Source organism: Acomys minous (assembly GCF_964271855.1).
Source record: "Acomys minous genome assembly, chromosome: 9".
Taxonomy (NCBI): domain Eukaryota; kingdom Metazoa; phylum Chordata; class Mammalia; order Rodentia; family Muridae; genus Acomys; species Acomys minous.
This window is the reverse complement of record NC_140490.1, coordinates 40,458,626-40,479,979: the sequence shown is the minus strand read 5'-3', so window position 1 is coordinate 40,479,979 and position 21,354 is coordinate 40,458,626. Positions and strand designations below refer to the sequence as shown.

At 56.4% G+C, this 21,354-nt stretch overlaps 1 protein-coding gene and 1 pseudogene across 4 annotated transcripts in view; one reads left to right on the top strand and one right to left on the bottom strand.

Annotated features, from left to right (window-relative positions):
- Positions 1–21,354, bottom strand: part of LOC311605065 (small ribosomal subunit protein uS2-like) — a 986,626-nt pseudogene that overhangs the window by 510,652 nt on the left and 454,620 nt on the right. The gene's annotated exons all lie outside the window — the stretch shown is intronic.
- UNC5A (unc-5 netrin receptor A) overlaps positions 1–21,354 on the top strand; it is a 56,404-nt gene that overhangs the window by 33,732 nt on the left and 1,318 nt on the right. Inside the window, exons 2-15 of one of the 3 annotated variants that reach the window (XM_084795762.1) lie at positions 7,069–7,290; positions 12,311–12,454; positions 12,676–12,779; positions 12,945–13,125; positions 13,709–13,876; positions 14,453–14,617; positions 15,809–15,997; positions 16,106–16,408; positions 19,092–19,179; positions 19,450–19,618; positions 19,812–20,045; positions 20,176–20,325; positions 20,410–20,574; positions 21,103–21,281. In XM_084795762.1, the coding sequence (XP_084651888.1) occupies positions 7,069–7,290; positions 12,311–12,454; positions 12,676–12,779; positions 12,945–13,125; positions 13,709–13,876; positions 14,453–14,617; positions 15,809–15,997; positions 16,106–16,408; positions 19,092–19,179; positions 19,450–19,618; positions 19,812–20,045; positions 20,176–20,325; positions 20,410–20,574; positions 21,103–21,281 (2,461 nt within the window). Of the gene's footprint in view, positions 1–7,068; positions 7,291–12,307; positions 12,455–12,675; positions 12,780–12,944; positions 13,126–13,708; positions 13,877–14,452; positions 14,618–15,808; positions 15,998–16,105; positions 16,409–19,091; positions 19,180–19,449; positions 19,619–19,811; positions 20,046–20,175; positions 20,326–20,409; positions 20,575–21,102; positions 21,282–21,354 lie in introns of all 3 variants that reach the window. The other 2 variants (XM_084795761.1, XM_084795763.1) reach the window with 2 other exon arrangements.

Sequence of the window (21,354 nt, the reverse complement as noted above, 5' to 3'; positions counted from 1 at the left end):
TGCTTTGACTTGTTCATTGATTGGAAAGAGGCAGAGCTGGCTCTTACTTTGTGCTGTCCACTTCCTGCCCTTTATTTCTAGGCTCTAGTCCCTTTCCAAGCAGTGTGTTCAACATTCATTCAACGGACACTCCGTGGGCACTTGCTTTATGTTGGACACGGGTTTGGCTCTGGACATAGGCAGGAGATAAACACACTCAGTTGCTGTTCTCAAGGCTCTGGCGTGCTCAAAACTAGCATATGATTGTGGTCTGGGGGCTCTGGGGAGTATGTGTGTGGCAAGTGCTGTCTGGTACTTAGGAAGGCTTCTTGGTAGAAGGCATTACAGGCTGGGCAGAAGCCACCCAGGAAGGTAGGGCGTGTGCACAGCGATTGGTGGGGCAAAGGGTTTTGACTCCACATGGCTACAACTAAGGAAAGAAGGCACTGGTCCCCTTGGCCAGGAATCCAGCACCCCTGTAGCTCTCTGGCCATCTGCTTCAGCTTGCCTCACCTTGTGTTTGGCCTTGCTCTGCTGCTGTGGGAGGTCACTCCAGGGACACCCAGGGCTCCCCTCATCCTAGCCAAGGTCGTAGCCTCTCATCTCTGCAGAGGGGGATCTGTGGGGCCAGGAGCCGGGAGTAGGGTCAGCCACGTGTCCTGCAGAGTGTTGGCTTTCTTGGAAGAAAATCAGGTGCTGTTAGCCAGAATGTTGGAAGGAGGCAGAGCCTGGGACAGGATGTGCAAAAGCTCTTGAGGGATTTCAGGTTGTCAGGATGTCACTGAATGTAGAGTCCCTGGGGCAAGGCCAGGAGGAGAGCTCAAGCACTAGACCCAAAGGGCACATTTTCCTGAAGTATTTCTTTCTGCCTTCCTGGGCATCCATATTGTCTGAGGAGCTAGGACACCCAGGCCAGAGGGACCTTTGAAGAGCCACCCTCTACAGATAAGCCTCTGGGGTCACACTACTGGGCTGCTACAGGGACAGCCGGGGCTGGAACACAGCCTCCCTTCTACCCCAGTCTCAGCCATCGGTCCCCATCCCCAGGGGTAGGAGAAGCAGCTGGCCATGCTGCCCTGCCTGTGTTACCCCCACCTGGGACCGCTGGGAGGAGCAGGTGGCAGGAAGAGATAGCGGGGTGCTGGCTGAGCTGGGGGAAGAGCTTGCTCCTGGCTACAGCTGTGGGAGGCCAGGTGACATCCTGCCCCACCCCTCCTACCCTGCTGGCTGGGATGAGGCCTTACTCAGCCATTGTGACTTCATTAATAGCTTGATTAATCACACCTCATATTTTCGTGATGCTTTTAAAAATAAAACACTGGAAAGCATGTTCACACCCACCCTGGGCCTCTGAGATACACAGGAAAGGTGTTTGCTTCCCTGCTGCAGCAAGGATGTCATGGGGCTCAGCTTCGCACAGCCATGTCCAATGTACCTGAGTAGAGCCAGGCATCCTGCAGAGAGGGAGCCTGTGTACCTGCCGCTGCCGGTGGGCTTCTCTGCCCTCACTCTGGGTCTTCCCATGACTAAAAGGGAAGGGCTACCGTGCACAGCTTTTCATTTCTAGGGAGAATTGGGATCATTCAGCCATTCAACAAACATTCTCCTGCCATCCAAGCCAGACCTGTATCCTGGAAGGAGGCTCATGGGATGGGACAGACTCTCAATTGGGTGACGATTCTGTTTCTGTTGTGATCACAATATCAAGACACAGAGCAGCGTAGGGGAGGAAGATCCTTGTAGCTCACAATCCCAGGTTATGTCCGTCATTGTGGGGAAATCAAGGTGGTGGGAGGTTGAACAGCTGCTGACATCACAGCCAGTGGAGAGCAGAGAAGGCGCATGCGTGCATGCTTTGCACGTAGCTCACTTTCTCTGCTCTCATGCAGTCCAGGATGCCTTGCCATGGGCATGGCGCTGCCCATGGGGAGCCAAATCTTCCCACATCAATTAGAAAGACGATCCTCCACAGACACACTCAGCGTGATCTAGAGAGTCTCTCATGGAGCCTCTTTTCCCGGCTGACTCGATTGTGGCGAGTTGACAATCTAATCACAGTGACCAAGTGTGGACCCAAGACCTCAAAGAAGCAGGCGCCTTTGCCGGTGTTTCCCAGGTGGACAGAATGGGCCGGGAACCCACTGTCCGCACACCCATGCTCACTCTCTCCAAGGCCCTCCCGCAAGGTAATGTCCCTGAAATCCCCCCACAGCCTGAACAGTGAAATCCCAAATTCCTCCTGGGTCCTAACTCTTTGTTGCAAGTCTGCTGTCGCATGCGCGCACACACATCCTGTGGCCTCACCACTCCCTTTTTGTTTTGTTTTATTTTGAGACAGAGTTTCTCTGTGTAGCCTTGACTGTCCTGGACTAGCTTTGTAGACCAGGCTGGCCTCGAACTCACAGCATCCCACCTGCCTCTGCCTCCCAAGTGCTGGGATTAAAGGTGTGCACTACCACAACCCGGCTACCAACTCCCCTTTTAAACCTAAGCACTCTTTAGCCTGGCTGTGGCACTTAGGGCACTGCTCAAAAGTCCCCTCCTGAGCCTGCTCCCCTCTGGGTCCCTGTCACCCCACGTTTTCTGAAGTGTCACCTCCCCTGCTCTCCCATAGCCCTGTCAGCGTGAGCAGTTCTTGAAGTGGGCTTTGCTTCCCCAGGCCTCTGGGAGAGGGCTGCTTGCTTGCCCCTGCAGTGTCCCGGGCCCAGAATGGCCTCTGGCATGCAGCAGGCACTCAATTTGCCTGAGCCAAAAGAAAGTGTGCATTTCAGGTCACAGAAGGGGTAGCAAGGCCCCTTACCTAGGCCTCTCTGGTCCCTTTCTGCCACTGGCCCTGAGACTTCCTCTGGTTTTCTTTCTGCTTGCAGCTCCCACCCTGTGGCCCCTAGCCTGCCTCTTTATGTGTTTACAGACACACATGGGGCAGGGAACTGCTAGGGTGTTGCTTCTGTCTTGCTGAGGGGGGGGGTGGACAAAGTGAGCAGCCAAGCTCCCCTGAAAGAGGCAGGGGCTACTCCTCACTGCAGGGCCTGAGCTGTCTGCATACCCACTCTGCAGTCCCTGACTGACCACAAAGCTTCATAACGGAGCTCCTACAAGGCTACTGGGCCTCATCCTGGGGGGTGGGGGGGGGGGGCGGAAGCCCAGGTTGGGGCAGCGGGAGAAGCCTCTGAGGACCTAAGGGCACCACGTGGGCTCCCAGATGGGGCAGGGAGCCCTGCACTTGCCTACTCCAATGCAGCTCCAGGAGGCACCTGCTGTCAGTGTGCTCTGACAGTTTCCCCTGTGTCTGGCCCTCAGCAGTCCTGGGGGTGGGGAGGCTTGACAACAGTAGACATCTGTCCCCAGTTCCCACTGTAAGCACCTATACTAAGTAACTTTGAGACAGACAGCAGGGACCAGGAGTGGGGGATTGGTTGTGGGGACAGCAGCTTTCACCACCTACCTGTGCCTCCTATGGTGAGAGCTGCTGTGGCAGTGAGGGTGGCCCCGAGTATAGAGGGTAAGAGATGTAGTTTTCAGGGTAGTTTGAGAAGGACATAGGAGGTGGAAAGTCAGTGCCTAAGAGGTCTTTCTGCAGCCAAGCGGGAGGGGAGGCAGATGCCAGAATGGAATGCTTGCCGATGCCAGCCAAGGGCCTTGGCCCTATCCTGAACATACCTTCAAGCCAGCCAGACAGTAGTAGAAGCAACAGGCCCAGATGCAGCAGCAGTGGTTTGGGCCAAATAAAAGGACTATGCTGTGTTGTGCCAGGGTCCTAAGTCATTTGGGTCTGAGTTTGCTCTACTTGGTCTTATCCTTGATGGCAGGGTTCATATAGAAAGCGTGTTTACTGTAGTGACACACACCATGGCAGGGAAGGGAGCTTAGGGTCACCTTACTGCACATATCAAGTGTATGTACTTCAGGTAAGAGAACCACCTGGAACATGTGAGCAGGGAAAAAATGCAGACACCTGCCGCAGGGGCTAGTGAGAAAAGCCAGCTCTGACCACCCAGACAGCACCCTGCTGTCCCTAAGAGGACACGGCCCACATTTACCACTCACCCATAAGTGTCCTTGATAGAGGGCAGGGCTGCAGCCTGGAGGGTACCCCTGGGGCCTTCTGATAAATACCCTCACCCCAGAAGTGGGAGGGAGGCCACACCAGGGTGGCGTGACGGAGGCCCTGGAGAAGTGAGCTATGTCCCTTATTGGTCACAGTACATTTATTTTTCATTAGCAGTTAAATGCAGACATGAGGGATTGTGCTGGGTTCAGCGGGCGGCTGACGTGAGTAGGACGTGCTGCACTGATCGATAGAGAGGCGGGAAGGCTCGGGCACCCACTCCCAGCCTCACACCCCGCAGCGGGACCCGTGTCCAACCAGCTCTGAGCAAAGAGACAGGGGCTGGCTATGGTGCTGAGCCTCTGCCAGTGAAGGGGAGACAGAGGCAGACCCAGACCTGCCCTGAAGAGCTGTGGTGGCTCCTCACAGGGCCCTGCCTTGGGCCTAACTTGGCTGTCCACATGTGTAGTCCTGGGGACTACTGAGATCCTTGCCCAGGCTCATGTCTGGAGCAGCTACCATCCCTACCAGCAGTCATCCTGCACCCACACTCTAGAATTGTCCCCTCCCAGCTCCCCAATTCTTCCCTCCGCCCTACAGCCCTCAGAGCTCTGCATGAGCCCTAAGATGCATCAGGGAGACAGACTCAGCCTTGTGTTCCCTGAGCATGAAGGCTGTGGGTGGAGCTTAACAGTGTTGCGCATGTTTAGCAAGCCCCATGCCTTAGGTTCAATCCCCAGCACTCACGTGCTCATACACACTCACGCATTCCTTCTCCCCCACCCCCTCTCTCTCTCTCTCTGTCTCTCTCTCTCTGTCTGTCTGTCTCTCTCTCTCTGTCTGTCTCTCTCTCTCTTCTCTCTCTGTCTGTCTGTCTCTCTCTCTCTCTCTCTTCTCTGTCTGTCTGTCTGTCTCTCTCTCTCTCTCTCTCTCTCTCTCTCTCCCTGTCTCTCTCTCTCCCTGTCTCTCTCTCTCTCTGTGTCTCTCTCTGTGTGTCTCTCTGTGTCTCTCTCTCTCTGCCTCTCTCTGTCTGTCTGTCTCTGCATCTCTCTCTCTCTCTGCGTCTCTCTCTCTGCGTCTCTCTCTCTGCGTCTCTCTCTGTGTGTCTCTCTGTGTCTCTGTCTCTCGCTGCCTCTCTCTCTCTCTCTCTCTCTGCCTCTCTCTCTCTCTGTCTCTTTCTGTGTGTCTCTGTCTCTCTCTCGGTGTGTCTGTGTCTCTGTCTCTGTCTCTGTCTCTGTCTCTGCCTCTGCGTCTCTCTGTCTCTGCGTCTCTCTGTCTCTGCGTCTCTCTGTCTCTGCGTCTCTCTGTGTCTCTCTCTCTCTGTGTCTCTCTGTGTGTGTCTCTCTCTGTGTGTCTCTCTCTGTGTCTCTGTCTGTCTCTGTCTGTCTGTCTGTCTGTCTGTCTGTCTGTCTCTCTCTCTCTCTCTCTCTCTCTCTCTCTCTCTCTCCCTCCCTCCCTCTGGTCTCTGTCTCTTTCTGGGCTGCCTGAGCACTTCCTGAGTGCAGGGTTGAAAGCTGCGTCTCTGGTGTAAGGGGCTTCTGCTGGGGCCTCATATATGGCAGTAAACAGTCTGGATTTTCCTCTATCTGCCCAAACCTTCCATGTTCCTGAGCCTAACACAGACTGGTCAGAGGACGGCCTGGGAAGGGCAACCTCCTTTTTCACCGACTGCTTATGTACTTGGTCTTCATTACAGTGTTGCAGGAGCTTGCGCTGGAGGAAAAGTACAAGGTGGCAGCAGAGGGGCCAGGGGTGCAAGGAAAGGCAGGGACAAAGGAGCACTGCTGGTGGCCTCTACCTCCCTGAGGCGGCAGTTCAGAGCAGCCCACCCCATGAGGTGCCTCCAGAGTCGCCACCAAGTGACCCCGTGTCACAGATGGGAAGCCAGTGACATCACCTAACTTCCCAAGGTCACCAGTACCAGAAAGCAGATATGCTTCTTGGGGACTTTCCCTACTTTTATGCCTGGAGGCCCTTGTTAATTTGTGTACTGGGAGATGGCTGCATCCCTGAGGGTTGGGCCAGGCCAGCTGGGGACCTGTTTGGTGAGCAGCACCACCCACACCTTTGAGTGTCCTGCTGCTAGGCAGACATAGGGGCTTCACCTCCACCCATGCCTCAGAGCCAATTACCCATGTAATTAGGAACAAATGACTTGTGGGATGGTTGTAGGTTTGGGTTAAAATTATAAGGAAGCCCTCATCCAGGTCTCCTCAAATGGATGAGAAGTAGCCTAGGCCCTGGAACTTCCAGAAAGGCTCTCCTGGCATCCACCCTGACATGCTTACCCATCAGCCCTGCCTTGCAGCCCCTCCCCCACTCTACCCCTCCCCTCCCCATTCTTCATACCGTAGCTCCACCCAGGACCACCCCCCATGCCCCCACCCCCCTTACCCCTCAAAACTACATGCTGGGTACCTTCCCCTGTCTCTCTCCATTCACCTTGTATGTTAATGGCACTTACCTTAAGCTCCAGGGCCCTGCACCTTCACCTAGAGCTGTGGTTCTCAACCCATGCATGGGCCAGGACCCCAAACAACTTTTTCACAGGTGTCACCTAAGACCACTGAAAAACACAGATATTTACACCACAGTCCATAATGATAGCAAAATTACAAAGTAGCAACGGAAATAATTTGATGGCTGGAGGCCACAATACGAGGCGCTGTATTGAAGGGTGGCGGCTGAGAAAGTTGAGAAGCGCTGACCTAGATCTTCTGGGACCGGCACCTGCTGGGCCAAATCCCAAAGCTTGTCCTAGGAGAACATGGAGTTTTCATTGCTGCCATGTGTCAAAGGCCTCCTGGGAACTGAAACATGCCATAGCATCACTGAGCCACTCTAGTCATCAGAAGGCCACAGGTCCTTTCTTATGCTAACTTGCAGGTGAGGGCGCAGGCTCAGAAAGAATTTCCAGTGGCTTGTTTGTCCAGCGAGAAGCAGCCATGCTGCACTTATTTGGGCTTTCGCTATGCCAGCTGCCTCCACCAGGCTCAGGGAAGGCCTGGCTTACATCTCATCTTCCCTTCCTCCTCTTGTAGGTGCCCAGCAGAGTGCCACAATGGCCAATCCAGTGCCGGGTGCCAACCCAGACCTGCTTCCCCACTTCCTGGTAGAGCCAGAAGATGTGTACATTGTCAAGAACAAGCCTGTGCTGCTGGTGTGCAAGGCTGTGCCCGCCACCCAGATCTTCTTCAAGTGCAATGGGGAGTGGGTCCGCCAGGTAGATCACGTGATTGAGCGCAGCACTGATGGCAGCAGTGGTGAGTCCCGGATGGGGGGGGGGGGTCCTCTGGGTGAAGGCAGCTGAGGGAGAAGAGCCTCTGTGGGCCCTGAGGGCCTGTGGGTATCTGCAAGCAGCAAGACCAGAGTGCAACCACCCCCTGGCTATTAGACTTCTGTATCACCAGGCGAGGGAGAATTCCACCCCTGGCACCCTATGAATATGCCAAGGCCTTCTCTGGGAAACCCTCGAGAGACAGACAGACAGACAGACAGACAGACACACAGACACACACACACACACACACACACACACACACACACACACACCAGCTTGGGAAGTAAGAGGAAGATCCCCACCCCAGTCATCTGCTGACATGTCCCAGGGTCTCCTGGTGAAAGGTGACAAGAGAAGGGGCATCTGAGACTGGGCTGGACTGCACAGAACTAGGGCAGCCTGGGCAGAGATGCCTGCAAAGAGGTGGAAGTGAGCGGGTTCCACACAAGAGCGCCTTCTCTTCTCCGCTCTCTGCTCAAGGGTGCTTGCATTACTTCACGTTCCCTCTGCTGGGAACACAGTCCCTCAAGAGAGACAGAGAATGGGGTAGCTTCTTGGTAAGAGAAGGGTGGAGCTGAGGCTTCCTCAGGGCCCGCCGGCATGCTGGTCATGGCTAAGAAAGGAAAGTGCGTGAGGATACACACGGGAACCCCAAGGGACGCCACTGACCTGTGGGACTACGTACTACACAGTAACGTGACCGGAGTATGCAGGTGGGCAAGAGAAGCAAACCCAAGATGACTCAGCTGAAAGGGATAGAGGGGTCCTAAGAGGACAGGCAAAAACCAAGAAATAACCTCCCACAGGACACCAAATCTCCGCGTTGCCAGCCCTGGTCTCAGGCAGCAGGTGGGTGAGGGGGAAATGGGTAGAGAACCCTGAATTGGCTTCTGGTACTCTCCAAAAGTGGGGCCGCAGGGGCAGCCGCTAATCCACATAGAGTGTCTGGTTTCCACCAAGACCCTAGCCTGAAAGAAACACAGCACACACCCTAGGAGACAGCCCATTGGGCCATGTAGGCCACTGGCATGGGGCATGAGCCACAGCGCCATCCATCCAGGCGGACGGGCAGCACCAGGACTATACAGATGCTAAAGGGAGGCAAGAAAGGACCCAGGCGGGTGGCCCGTGCCATAGGGAGGCAGGACTGGGCGGTGGCTGCCCGGGAAGGAGATCCAGAGGAGGGGTAGCAGCCAAGTTCAGGTGTATGTAGAAGGAGTGTTCCCCTGTCCAAAGGGATGGGGGGGGGGCAAAGACAGAACACCAGTCCTTGAGGATGGCTCAGGGTTGGGTGGGGGAGTGAACCGGGGAGCAAGCAGATGTCAGGAAAACTGTAGTCAGCCCTGTGCCGTGGGAGGATCACGCAGGACAGATGGTGGCGCTGTGGCCCGGGGAGAACAGTTGGAAGCACTTGGCTGCTGTGAATGCAAGCTGGAGAGCCCCAGATTCAGACAGCGCCTGGCTTAGTCCTCAGAAGCAGCCTGTTTTACAGAGAAGACCGAGGCCTTGACCCTGCCCTGTCCAAGACCCGCCCCCCAACCAGGGCTCCAACATGCCACCCACATTTACAGAGGCTGGGTTCCTTCCCCACCATGTGCCAGCTCAGCCACCAGCAGAAGCCCCAGAGGCGCTGCTCCCGTGGCCTGTTCCCTAGGTTAGCAAGTCCTGGCCGAGCTTGGCAGTCCGCATCGTCCCAGCCTCCTCTTCTGTACCTGCGGCTTGCCACTCCCTTCCTGCAAACCCCAAACGCTCGTTCCACGCCCTCTGTGCCAGGCACGATTAGGTGCTGAAGCTTCGGCCCCCACAGCTCTCAGACTGCTGATTCAGCTTCGACTCCCGGCTGCAGGATGGAGCTAGGGAGCAAAGCTCAAGGAAGGTCTAGATAGAAGCGGTACCTCCCAAGGCTGCCGACTGGAGTGCAGCTCTAGAGCCCACGCTGTCCGGGCAACACATCCCTCGCCAGCCCCAGCTCAGTTTTCTCATGTGTGAACTGAGGGTGAGGGGTCTTTGATTGCATAGGCAGAATACCATTTTATGTCACGGTGAGCCCTGCCACTGCCATGGCAGGTCCCCCCAGAAAAGGACTGAGAAGGAAGCTGCAGCCCTAGGACCTGTCCACACTTCCTGACGTCAAGCACCCTGCTGTCACAGTCTCACATGCACAGTCTGCCTAGGACCCAGGCCCTGCCTGAATAGCCTTGCACCGCGATGACGAAACTTTCTGACAGTCCCAACCTACAGTCCTACTGGCACCTGTGGTTGCCCCTCCGCGTAAGCAGAATCATGGGGACGCGTCCCACTTAGCCACCAGGTCCCTCTTTTGCCTTGAGCTTCCAGTCTTGGCCCTCTAGTGGCCAGCACACCAAAGATCGCTGAGTTAATTCTCTCAGCTGTGAACCACAATGCTATGATGCCAGGCGGAAGGCTTCCTCGCCTGTGCACACAGGCCACAGCAAAAGCATCTTGCAGGCGCACAAACCAAAGACCCTGAACCAGTCTGGCCAGACAGGTGTGGCAGAGGCTAGAGTTCCGTGCAGACCTGGAATAAACCCTGTTTATTCATGTGTATGGGCTAGGGCACCAAAGTGTAGGTAGGTGTCCCACTCTTACAAGAGACAAATACCCACTGTTTGCCTTCACTTCCCATCCAGAAGGCCAGGGGGAGCCTGGAATCTGTAAAAGCAAGCACTAGCCTCCAGTATGGAGTACAATTTATTGTGTTAAACTGAGTGCTTATTAAAATCAGACAGAAGAGCACCCAGCCAATCCACCGCCGCCCAGAAATGCTTAGCAAGTCCCCACTGTGTCCATGTGCATTCACACACATGCTCCGCCCCTAGTCCAGCCACCCTGGGGTCCCTCCTTCCTCTCCAAGGCTGCCACCTGCTCATAATTCCTAGTCAGGAGCAGATACTGCCCCCCTCCGAATCAGTTCCCAGAAACTAGGCTCCTTAAGCTGATATGCGCTGGACTAGTGTGTAACAGGAAAACTGGGGCGTGGGACCACAAATAGGCCTGTACAACCAGAGGATGCTCAGTACCCCAGGCCAGGGTCCTCTGGAGGCTGTCCACCCCTGACCCTGGGACAGGAAGACGGGAGATGAGACCCTGCTCCTCCCATGGCTCCATCTCAGATGCCTCATGTTTATGTGCTTGACAGGCAGCTGATCCCCAGCGCTCTTCTCCTGCACCCAGCCCTGTGAAGGGCACCTTACCTCTTAGCCCCACCCAACCCCACACCCAAGAGAGCAGGGCCAGCAGGAGAGTATCCAGAGCAGAGATAAGCTGCCTAGTAGTCATGGCAGCCAGAGGCGTCCCTAGACACACACAGCTGTGAGAACTAGCCAGGGGCCAGGGTGAGTGAGAGGAACATCTGGGGTCCCAGTGCTGAGGCTGGAGAGACCCCATGAGGAGGCTCTGGGAAGGGGTCAGGGAGACATGTTAGAGAAATGAAGAAGGAGAACAGTGTCCAAGCCCAGCTGGCTCAGCTGGGCTCACTGCTCCTGCAATGCAACCCTAATTGAATTTCTCTGTTAACAATGGAAACACATTGGCGGCTGGCCTCTCTCTCTCTCTCTGATAAGCCAGTGACCCAAGGGAAATTGGGGTCAGGAGGAGGAGAAATTGGAAACAAACAGTCTTTTCTCACTCCTGGGACAGTGATTTTGGCTGCAGACCAGAGGTGGGAGGTAGCATGGGGATGGACCGGTGTCCCCCATCCTGGGTTGTCAGAGAGACCAGGGCCCCTCCCTCAAGCACCCTGCTGTCTGGTTCTGAATGCTGCAGAAGGTGGAGGTCTGAGTGGGCTGGGAGGAGGGTTTCTGGGTTTCTCCCAGCACATCCAGACCCCTCCAATCACCAGCGCCCCTCCCCTCCCTCCAGCCCTCTCCCCCACTGAGCCTCACCTTGCATACTATCATCTCCTGGGGGATGAGCACACTTAGGCCACCCAGGTGACTGTAGAACACAGGCTACACTGGATTCAGACCGCCCTGGTGCCTGGGGCAAATCACGTGTCCCTCTGCCCCTGCTTCCTTATCGAATGGGGCACCCGACGGAGCAGGCCCGGGTGAGATACCACCCCGGCATGCGGGGAAACCCTCGTCCCAGGAGGCTATCCCTATCCTGCCTAGCAGCTGTAATAATAATAGCTGTTACATTATCACCTGTCAGATCTCGTGCTAGCCCTCCAGGGAGGTTAGCAGACTTCCCTACCCTACCCTCCCTCCACCTACAAAGAGCTCAGCCTGTCGGCTTCACCCTTCCTCTCTCAGAACCTGTTACCCAAAGCTCCGTGAGTAACCGCTTTAGAAACCTTTCTTTCAGTGACTTACTTGAGGCAGGCCTCTGGTGACCAAAGAGAGTGAATGGAAGGTTCTAGAGGCCACACTCCTTACGTGTAGGTGCTATTTTTTTTTAAACTCTATTTCATTTGGGGCTCTTTAAGCTTCTACCTCTCTTCCAACCCCCAGGCCCTAGGTAGGAGAGAAAAAAGGTTAGAGGGGACAGGGGACAGGGGACGTAGACCTCTTTAGACTTAGTTCTAGCTGGTTAGGGTCGGCTCAGTTGTCAGGATATCCAGCAGCAGCAAACGGCAAACGCAGTAGGACCAACAAGCAACCTTCTCCCCTGGTTGTCTGTCTCCTTGGAGCCCTTTCCTCCCTCTGGCCTCTGGTACTTACACTCTCCCAGAATCCTCAGCATGCCACTAACTCCAGCTGGCAAAGACCACGCCCCTCTCCAGGCCCCTCGAAACAATTATCAGCTGTGGACAAACCAAAGCAGCCCATTTGGGATTAAAACAAAAACATGTTTACGTAACTGAGTTTTGAAAGAAGCCGAAACTTCCACTGCACTTACGTCCAGGAGATGTGTCAGTAGTCACCTTGGAGTTCCCTCCAGGCTGTGTGGGGCTCATGTTATCCACAAGCTGCAGCAGGTGGTGCTGTAGGGAGTCAACTGGCTGGGACAGGGAGACTCAGTGTAGCCCCTGAACCCAGCAGGGCTGCCAACCATGGAGGTCCGTATCAACGTTTCAAGGCAGCAGGTAGAGAAAGTGTTTGGGCTGGAGGAATACTGGTGCCAGTGTGTGGCGTGGAGCTCCTCGGGGACCACCAAAAGTCAGAAGGCCTACATCCGGATCGCCTGTGAGTACTGGGCCAGGCCTGTGGTGCAGGGGAGTGGTCACTAGAGGGCATCACCTAGAAAGGAGGTGATGGGTGGAGGAAGTGCCCGGGGACATTTATCACCCCCCTGTTCTTGGTGCACCTGGCACCCTCTTCTGTCATGTGTCATGGTTCTTGCAGAGCCAAGGGCCGAAAGCCAGCTGGGCTGAGCTAGACGCTTAAAGACACCTTTCTTCCTCTAGATTTGCGCAAGAACTTTGAGCAGGAGCCACTGGCCAAAGAAGTATCCCTGGAGCAGGGCATCGTGCTGCCTTGTCGCCCCCCAGAAGGCATCCCTCCTGCCGAGGTGAGTAGGGCCACAGCACCCACTCTACAGGGACGGACGCAAGGCTCTCAGACCTCTGATCCCACTAAAGCTCTGGCCCTTGGCTGCCGCCTCCGCAGTGGTCACTCTGTACCCTGGTCAGGCCAGAGTGGGCCAGCGATGTAGTGACATGGCTTCTCCCTCCAGGTGGAGTGGCTCCGAAATGAGGACCTCGTGGACCCCTCCGTCGATCCCAATGTATACATCACACGGGAGCACAGCCTAGTGGTGCGGCAGGCCCGCCTGGCCGACACTGCCAACTACACCTGCGTGGCCAAGAACATCGTAGCCCGTCGCCGCAGTGCCTCTGCTGCTGTCATTGTTTATGGTGGGTCCTGGGGCTCCCCAGTCATAGGAAGAGGTACTGAGGTGCCACCAGGGAAATGACGTGTGGCTCACGCCATGGAAAGGCATGGAGCAAGGGCCAGGCTGACCAGACAGTGGCCTGGGAAAGAGGCCAGGGGCGTATCTAGGCAGGTTGTTGGTCTCTTGTGAGTGCAGATGCACACAGTGCGAGAAATAAAGAGATAGGATGAGACTTGGAGGAACATATCGGGTCATTCTTGTGCTTCTCAGCCCCCAGAGCCACATAATTTGAGACTCCCACTCCCCCCCCCCCAAGAGCAGGCAGAGGGAGGTCGTATAGGAGCTGCCCTGTGAGAAGTTGGCTTCCAGCTGGAGGTGCCCTGTGAGCTGCAGTTTAACCTGGCCACCCTGACACTTGCCAAAAGAAGGTGCTGCCAGGCCTTAGGGTCCAGCGTCCTAGGCTTGCCCCTCAGAGTTTCTCCCAGCACAGCGGCATCCCACTCACTCACTGCTCACAGGCCGTTTGCCCTCCCGCCCCATCCCTTGGACCAGCATGTCTGAGGAAGCCCCCGCTCCCTGACCCCAGTCCTTCTCTATCCGGCCAGTGAACGGTGGGTGGTCGACGTGGACTGAGTGGTCCATCTGCAGCGCCAGCTGTGGGCGTGGCTGGCAGAAACGGAGCCGGAGCTGCACCAACCCGGCACCTCTCAACGGGGGCGCCTTCTGTGAGGGGCAGAATGTCCAGAAAACAGCCTGCGCCACTCTGTGCCCAGGTACCAGCGGCCACCGCCTCCTGCATCGTTCCTCACCACGCCATCTCCGTGGCCTGGCTCCATCGCACCCACCAGCCTGCCCCCCCCATGGCTCCATCCCACCCGCCTGCCTCGCAGGGCCAGGCTCAGTCTGAGGTGGGGATCAGGGTACAGTGTGGTCAGAGTCAGGGCTCGGTCTATGTCCAGGCCTGGGCTCAATTTAGGGTCTAAGATGCCATCTGAGGACAGGATCTAGGCTCAGCCTGGGGCTGCACAATCCACCTGTGCCAGGGACCAGAAGGGCCATCCTGTGACTAAGAGCCCTTACACCTCAGGACCAGGACAGCCTCCCTGAGTGGAAAGAACCAAGCAGCCCCTGGCATCATCGCGCCTCCCTGTCATTAGCATGTGTCATCAAGGCTAGCTGAACACTCAAGCTCCTACAGATTGGAGGGCCTGACCCTGGCATTGGTCCCAAATCCAAGCCAGCTTGCCCTGCCTGGTTCAGGTGACTAGTGGGCCCACTCAGGCAGGCCACTCAGGCCAGCGTCCTAAAGTGATGGTGCTGTTTGCTTTCTGCCTGTTTCTCTTGTCCAGTGGATGGGAGCTGGGGTTCATGGAGTAAGTGGTCGGCCTGTGGGCTTGACTGCACCCACTGGCGGAGCCGGGAGTGCTCTGACCCAGCACCCCGCAACGGAGGTGAGGAGTGCCGGGGTGCTGACCTGGACACCCGCAACTGTACCAGTGACCTCTGCCTGCACAGTGAGTCTCTCCTCTCTGAACCTCAGGGCTCACTTCAGTTTGCCGTCGTTGGCCCTGTCCAGCCCTAGAGGTTGTAGTCAGACAGCCATTCTCCTGCTGTGGGCTGTGTCTCCAAAGCTTAGGACCCCAGGGGTCCCCTTCATCTCCAGCACACCCAGGTGCTCACACGGCCTCACCACCACCTTCTTCGTGAGACATGCACAGATGTGAACTTTGACTCACGCACACCCATCTGCTCCCCACAGCCTTGAAATTATCCCATCCCCCACGTGCGCACACAAATCCTGTGGGGATGCTGGGCTTGTGAGGCCTGTTAATTACAAGGCCATAACTAACAATTAAAGATCTCTGCTGGATTTTTTTTTTCTCTAGACTACACCCTCCCCTATTCTTTCAATTAAAAACCTAATTATCTGTGTCAATTCCTTTCTGATGGACATTTCTTCCATTATGCAAAACTCTCAAAAATCAATAGAACTTCCTCACAGCAGTTGGTCCCCGCCCGCCCCACCCCAGTTTCAGGGCTGGTGGTACACAAGAGATCGAACTGACCTGGAAACCCATGAGAAGCTGATCGCCCATGTCTTTGTCCATTTTCCATTACTATATAATGAAATAGCAAAAGAGCCTTATTAGTTTTAGAGGCTCAAATTCCAAATAGCCTGATACTGGCTCCAGCAAACATGCCCCCATCCCTAGCCAGCCAAGCCACATTATTTAGTGGCAGATGGCACCGTGTCAGTATTGCATACAAGAGAGATCACATGTCAGGAAGAGAAAGACAAGCACAGGGAGGTGGGCAGCCTCAAGGGTACAATGCCCTCCCATTAAGCCCCACTGCCTCTCACATTGCCACAGTGGCATATGTAAATATAGTACCATACTTTGGGTAGCCTAGGAGTTCACCTTGCCCCAGCCACCCTGGTGGCCCCCAGCCTAGCAGCCAAGGTTAGACCGCTCTCCCCAGGGAAGTAGCTCTTCCCTCCTCTACTCTCTTGGCAACCTCAGGCCAAACCTATGCCTGTGAGGAATGTGCCTTGTTCAGTCCCGAGCGAGGGGGTGGCAGGTTCAAGCCTAGAGTGCACACACGCCAACCCCACGCTCCCTGCCCCTATGCCCACTGGAGGGCTGAGGCCTGATTCTCCTGGGGTGTAAGATCATGGGCCCCTAAAGCCCTGCTTTCCCTCGCAGCTGCTTCCGGCCCCGAGGACGTGGCCCTCTACATCGGTCTTGTTGCTGTGGCCGTGTGCCTCATCTTGCTGCTGCTTGTTCTCATCCTCATTTACTGCCGAAAGAAGGAAGGACTGGACTCAGACGTGGCCGACTCGTCCATCCTCACCTCAGGCTTCCAGCCTGTCAGCATCAAGCCCAGCAAAGCGGGTGAGGCGCCCCCACCCCATACCCCACTCTCTTGCCTGAGCCCCCAAGGCAAGGGGTCTTGAGGAGGAACCCCTCTGAGCCATACCTGAGTCTGTTTCTATCCTTCAGACAATCCCCATCTGCTCACCATCCAGCCAGACCTCAGCACCACCACCACCACCTACCAGGGCAGTCTGTGTCCCCGGCAGGACGGGCCCAGCCCCAAGTTCCAGCTCTCCAATGGTCATCTGCTCAGCCCACTGGGCAGTGGCCGCCATACGCTGCACCACAGCTCACCCACCTCTGAGGCTGAGGACTTCGTCTCCCGCCTCTCCACCCAAAACTACTTTCGTTCCCTGCCCCGTGGCACCAGCAACATGGCCTACGGGACCTTCAACTTCCTCGGGGGCCGGCTGATGATCCCTAATACAGGTAAGACCCCGGAGCTCCACAGAAGCATAAGGGGTTAAGACTAGTCTGATCAGCTTTCCAGAGGAGGCAGAAGCAGCCCAGGTGTTCCTCCTGAGGGCCGCAGCCTCAGTGCAGGGGGCCGCATCTGGCCAGCAGGAAAGCAGGTGGTTTAGGAAAGAATGCAGTTGGAGCCACAGTGCAGCTATGATAAGTGTCCCCTTGCTGCCTATGGACATGAGAGCGTTGTCTGCTCGCTTGTCAGCTAGTCAGTCTTACATGTGATGGGTTCTGTGTTGGGCCTCAGGCTCAGGGGTAGGGCAAAGCACCAGACCCCAGAGGCTCACAGGTGACAAGGCAGCAGAGCACCCCCTTAGACCCTCCACTGCATCCTGCATCCCATCCTCTGTTCCTCAGAAGGACCCCAGACGGGGTCCCTGAGACCTCTTGTTACAGAATCCATGGCCCCTCCTGAGGCCATCTTTGGAGAAATCACTGCCACCTCTGACAGGGCTGGCCACCTAACCCTGAAATCCTCTGCTCCCTTTCTTCAGTTACTGTTGGTTTTGTTTTTGTTTTTTTTCAAGACAGGATTTCTCTGTGTAGCCCTGGCTGTCCTGGACTTACTTTGTAGACCAGGCTGGCCTCCAGCACACAGAGATCTGCCTGCCTCCCAAGTGCTGGGATTACAGGCATGTGCCACCATGCCCGGCTATTCCCTCTCTTTAAGTGACCCCACGTACCCCTGATCTCCTCGCCCCTCTCTGGCTGTTCCAATGTAGGAATTCCTCAGAGCTCCCTCCCTGTGCCATTTCCCTCCAAGTGATCTCACCCACCCCTCCATCCCTGCCCCCAGTTCTCCTAGGCGTTAGCACTCCGCATTCAGCTGCCTCTTGGGCAGCTCCATCTGGATGTCTCACAGCACCTCAGATTCTTTGTGCCTAAAACAGAAGTGTCTCCCACTCTTCCCCACAGCTACCTCCTCGCTGGCTTTCCCCAGCTCACTGTTAGCACCGGCTAGTTGCTTAAGCTAGAAACTGGCCTTGGGTCACTTTGGGCTCCAGCTCTTTACCCCTTGCCTCTCCCTTCCCAACAGCTCCTGCCTCCCCCTGCTTCCCATCTTGCCAGATGATGACACCCCTTCCCTCACCTCAGCCCAGAGCTGATCATGTCCCTCCCCACTCCTTCTAGGGTTCCTTATCTCTTCTGACAAAGCCCACGTGACAAGGCTAATATGCGCCACCTCTGCTGGCTAGCTGCAGTGTGCTCTTGCCTCGTGCATGCACTTCTGTATGTGACAGCCACTACAGACCCTTGGCACCTGCACACACGCGTGCTGCCCCTTGCTCATAAGCGTCCCTCTACCTTTCCTACCAGTTCATCTGTTGTTGCTGCCTATGCCTCGCACACCCTGCCAGGACAGGGTGTGATAAATCCTCATGGAGCAGGAGGGTGAGATGGTGCCTGTCAGCTCTAGCAAGAAGGCAGACAGACGGTGGCTACTCTGTGGTCCCTGCAGTGTGAGCAGCTGCCCTTTCTCCCCTGTGCCCCTCTCTGGTGTGTATTTGGCTCTCTCCCCACTGGACTCGGAGCCGGCATCTTTTTTTCTTCTCGGCTTCCGGAGTACCCAGCATGAGCACTCAGTTTTGAATGTTCCCCTAGAGCCAGCGTTCATGCCAGGATGTGTGTGACTGTCACCAACACTGGCCACATCGGGCTCTAGAAGCAGCACAGGCCAGTGAGGGAAGCAATGGCTGCAAGCACGCAGTCACTAGATTCCCTCTTCTGGGTTTCAGCTCTCGGCCAAACAGTCGTAGAGCGCACTTACACAAACCTGCTACTCCAACGTCAGGAGGCCGTGTGATCCTGTGGAACTGCCACTGTCTAAGTGTAGACTATAATGTCCTTATGTAACACTTGGATGGCCTAACGGTCCAGCCCAGCATACACTGGAGCTACATCTGTCTGCGTCGGGGATGAAGTCGCAGAATGTCTTCCCCTTTTCCTGCATGCGCTGAGAGGCCCCTCCTGATATGGGGGCCTCATGCCGCACTCTGTGACTCCTCAGCCCTGTCCTTCCTGTATCCACCAAGAAACTCCCCTTTCTCCGCACACTCTGAATACTGCTCCCGAAAGCTTCTGGGAGCATCAGCAGAACAGGAGGTCACCGGAGCCCTAGATCCCAAGCCCTTGAGAGCTGTTACAGACCCATCCCCACAGGCAAGGGTAGAGACAGTGGCAGGAAATGACCAGTTGTTAGAGGGGACAGGACCAATGGAGGAGGAGCTTGGTCAGGGCTGAGGGACCACTGTTCCAGGATTGCTGAGTGTAGCACAGGCAGGGTGGAGGCACTGCTGGAACGAGAGGAAAGGGCCTTAAGCGGCAAGCCTGGAAGATGGGGAAGGTTTTAAGCCAAAAAAATGCCCTGGTCCCAAATACTGTAACAGGGGAGGTGGGGAGAGCATACTTGACATCTTCTGTCCTAGTTATGCTTTTTTTTTTTCCCCTCGCTGAGTTACCTCAGATGTTCTCGGAGTCTCCCTGACTCAGAGTCGTGCCTGTGTGGGTGGTGGGACAGTATGGTAGTCCTTGAAGCACCCTGTCCCCAGAGAAGGTTGGCTAAAGGGGAAACTCACGGGTCTGGCTAGTTCAGGGAGTGTTGGGCATCTGTGATAATAAGTAAACGCTGACCCATCTGCTGTTACAGGAATCAGCCTCCTCATCCCCCCAGATGCCATCCCCCGGGGGAAGATATATGAGATCTACCTCACACTGCACAAGCCAGAAGACGTGAGGTGTGAGCCTCGGCATTGCTGGGGAGGGGGTGCGGGGGGGGGGGTACCCACACCTGCCTGGCCTGCTCTTCCGTATCACTAGATCACCACCATGCCTGTTCTGACCTGGCCTGAGGGAGGCCAGGATGAGGCACACTTAAGCTCACCCTACTTTGCAGTTCCTGTCCCTAGGGTGCCAAGTGCCCTACCCAATGTTCATCTCTTAGCCCCGTAGTCTCTAGGACTGGCCACTGACGCCTTTCCCTCCCCACCCATGTTTCCCCACTTGAGGTTGCCCCTAGCTGGCTGTCAGACCCTGCTGAGTCCCATCGTTAGCTGTGGGCCCCCTGGAGTCCTGCTCACCCGGCCAGTCATCCTTGCCATGGACCACTGCGGAGAGCCCAGCGCTGACAGCTGGAGCCTGCGTCTCAAAAAGCAGTCCTGCGAGGGCAGTTGGGAGGTAAGCAGGGTAGGGAACAGGATCTGAGGCCCCAGAGTCGGCATGGCCTCCCGTTCCTTTGGCCCTGGACTTTGGCAGCTATGTGGTCCTGAGTGTCCCCAAACTCTGGCCACTTCTTATTGCTGAGGGTGGCCTGAAGGCTGTGAGGACGCCTATGTTGGTTAGGAACTGACCCGTTAGGCCCCGCCCACAGGACGTGCTGCACCTTGGGGAGGAGTCGCCCTCCCACCTCTACTACTGCCAGCTGGAGGCCGGTGCCTGCTATGTCTTCACTGAGCAGCTAGGCCGATTTGCCCTGGTGGGAGAGGCCCTCAGCGTGGCTGCCACCAAGCGCCTCAGGCTCCTCCTGTTTGCTCCTGTGGCCTGCACTTCCCTGGAGTACAACATCCGTGTGTACTGCCTGCACGACACCCACGATGCGCTCAAGGTACTGCCACACGCTGCCCTGTTGGTGGACCACCCGGCCCTAAGCATACAGACCGCCTTGCCTTGGGGGGGGGCAACAGGGAGGGCTACTCGCACCCTCGGGCCTTGCTGACCAACCCCGGGCACTGCAGGAGGTGGTGCAGCTGGAGAAGCAGCTGGGTGGACAGCTAATCCAAGAGCCTCGAGTACTGCACTTCAAAGACAGTTACCACAACCTACGTCTGTCCATCCACGACGTGCCCAGCTCCCTGTGGAAGAGCAAGCTCCTGGTCAGCTACCAGGTGAGGCCCAAGCCCGCGGCCAGGGCTCCAGGGGCTGGGGCAGGGGGCACGTTTGATGCTCCTCCTCCTCGTCCCTCTCCACAGGAGATCCCTTTCTATCACATCTGGAATGGCGCTCAGCAGTACGTGCACCGCACCTTCACCTTGGAGCGGATCAACCCCAGCACCAGCGACCTGGCCTGCAAGGTGTGGGTGTGGCAGGTGGAGGGCGACGGGCAAAGCTTCAATATCAACTTCAACATCACTAAGGTGAGCAGAAAGGAGTTGGGCTGCCAGTGGCAACCGTCCCCAGAAACGCTTCACCTCTGGGCCTCGCTGCCCGCAGGCCACCAGCCTTGCTCAGCTCCCCGCCCTGCCCCCCCCAGCTTCTCCCAGGTGCAAGTGCAGATGAGTTATGGGGAACAGGAGGAGGTAGGGCTGGCCTGAGGTCCTGGAGGGCTTCTCCAAAGGGGGACCTTGCAGTGGGGCCTATGGGATGAGCAGGAGCAGGAGTTTGACAGACAGCAGGGTGGGAAAGGGCGTTTTTGGCAGTAGGAGCTATGTGGTGAGTTAAGAGCAATAGTGCTGGGGAGGGGACGGCTTTCTCTAACATTGGCTTTGGCCAGGTGACCACATCTCTGAGACCACAAGGTAGGGAGGGCCCTGGTACATGAGGGTGAGGGTGCCCAGTGCCCCTGCTGCCCCCATTGTCTGGGGTTGTCTAGAAACCCCCTCAGCAGAGGCAGCAGTGGTCAGAGTTTCTAACTGATAACCTGTTGCGTACTTTCCACAATCCAGGACACGAGGTTTGCTGAACTGCTGGCTCTGGAGAGTGAAGGGGGGGTCCCAGCCCTGGTGGGCCCCAGTGCCTTCAAGATCCCCTTCCTCATTCGGCAGAAGATCATTACCAGCCTGGACCCACCCTGCAGCCGGGGTGCCGACTGGCGGACTCTAGCCCAGAAACTTCACCTGGACAGGTGGGCAGAGATGGGCAGAGATGGGCAGAGGCGGGCTGGTTGGGCAAATGGGGTGGCGAGGAGGAGGCTTACA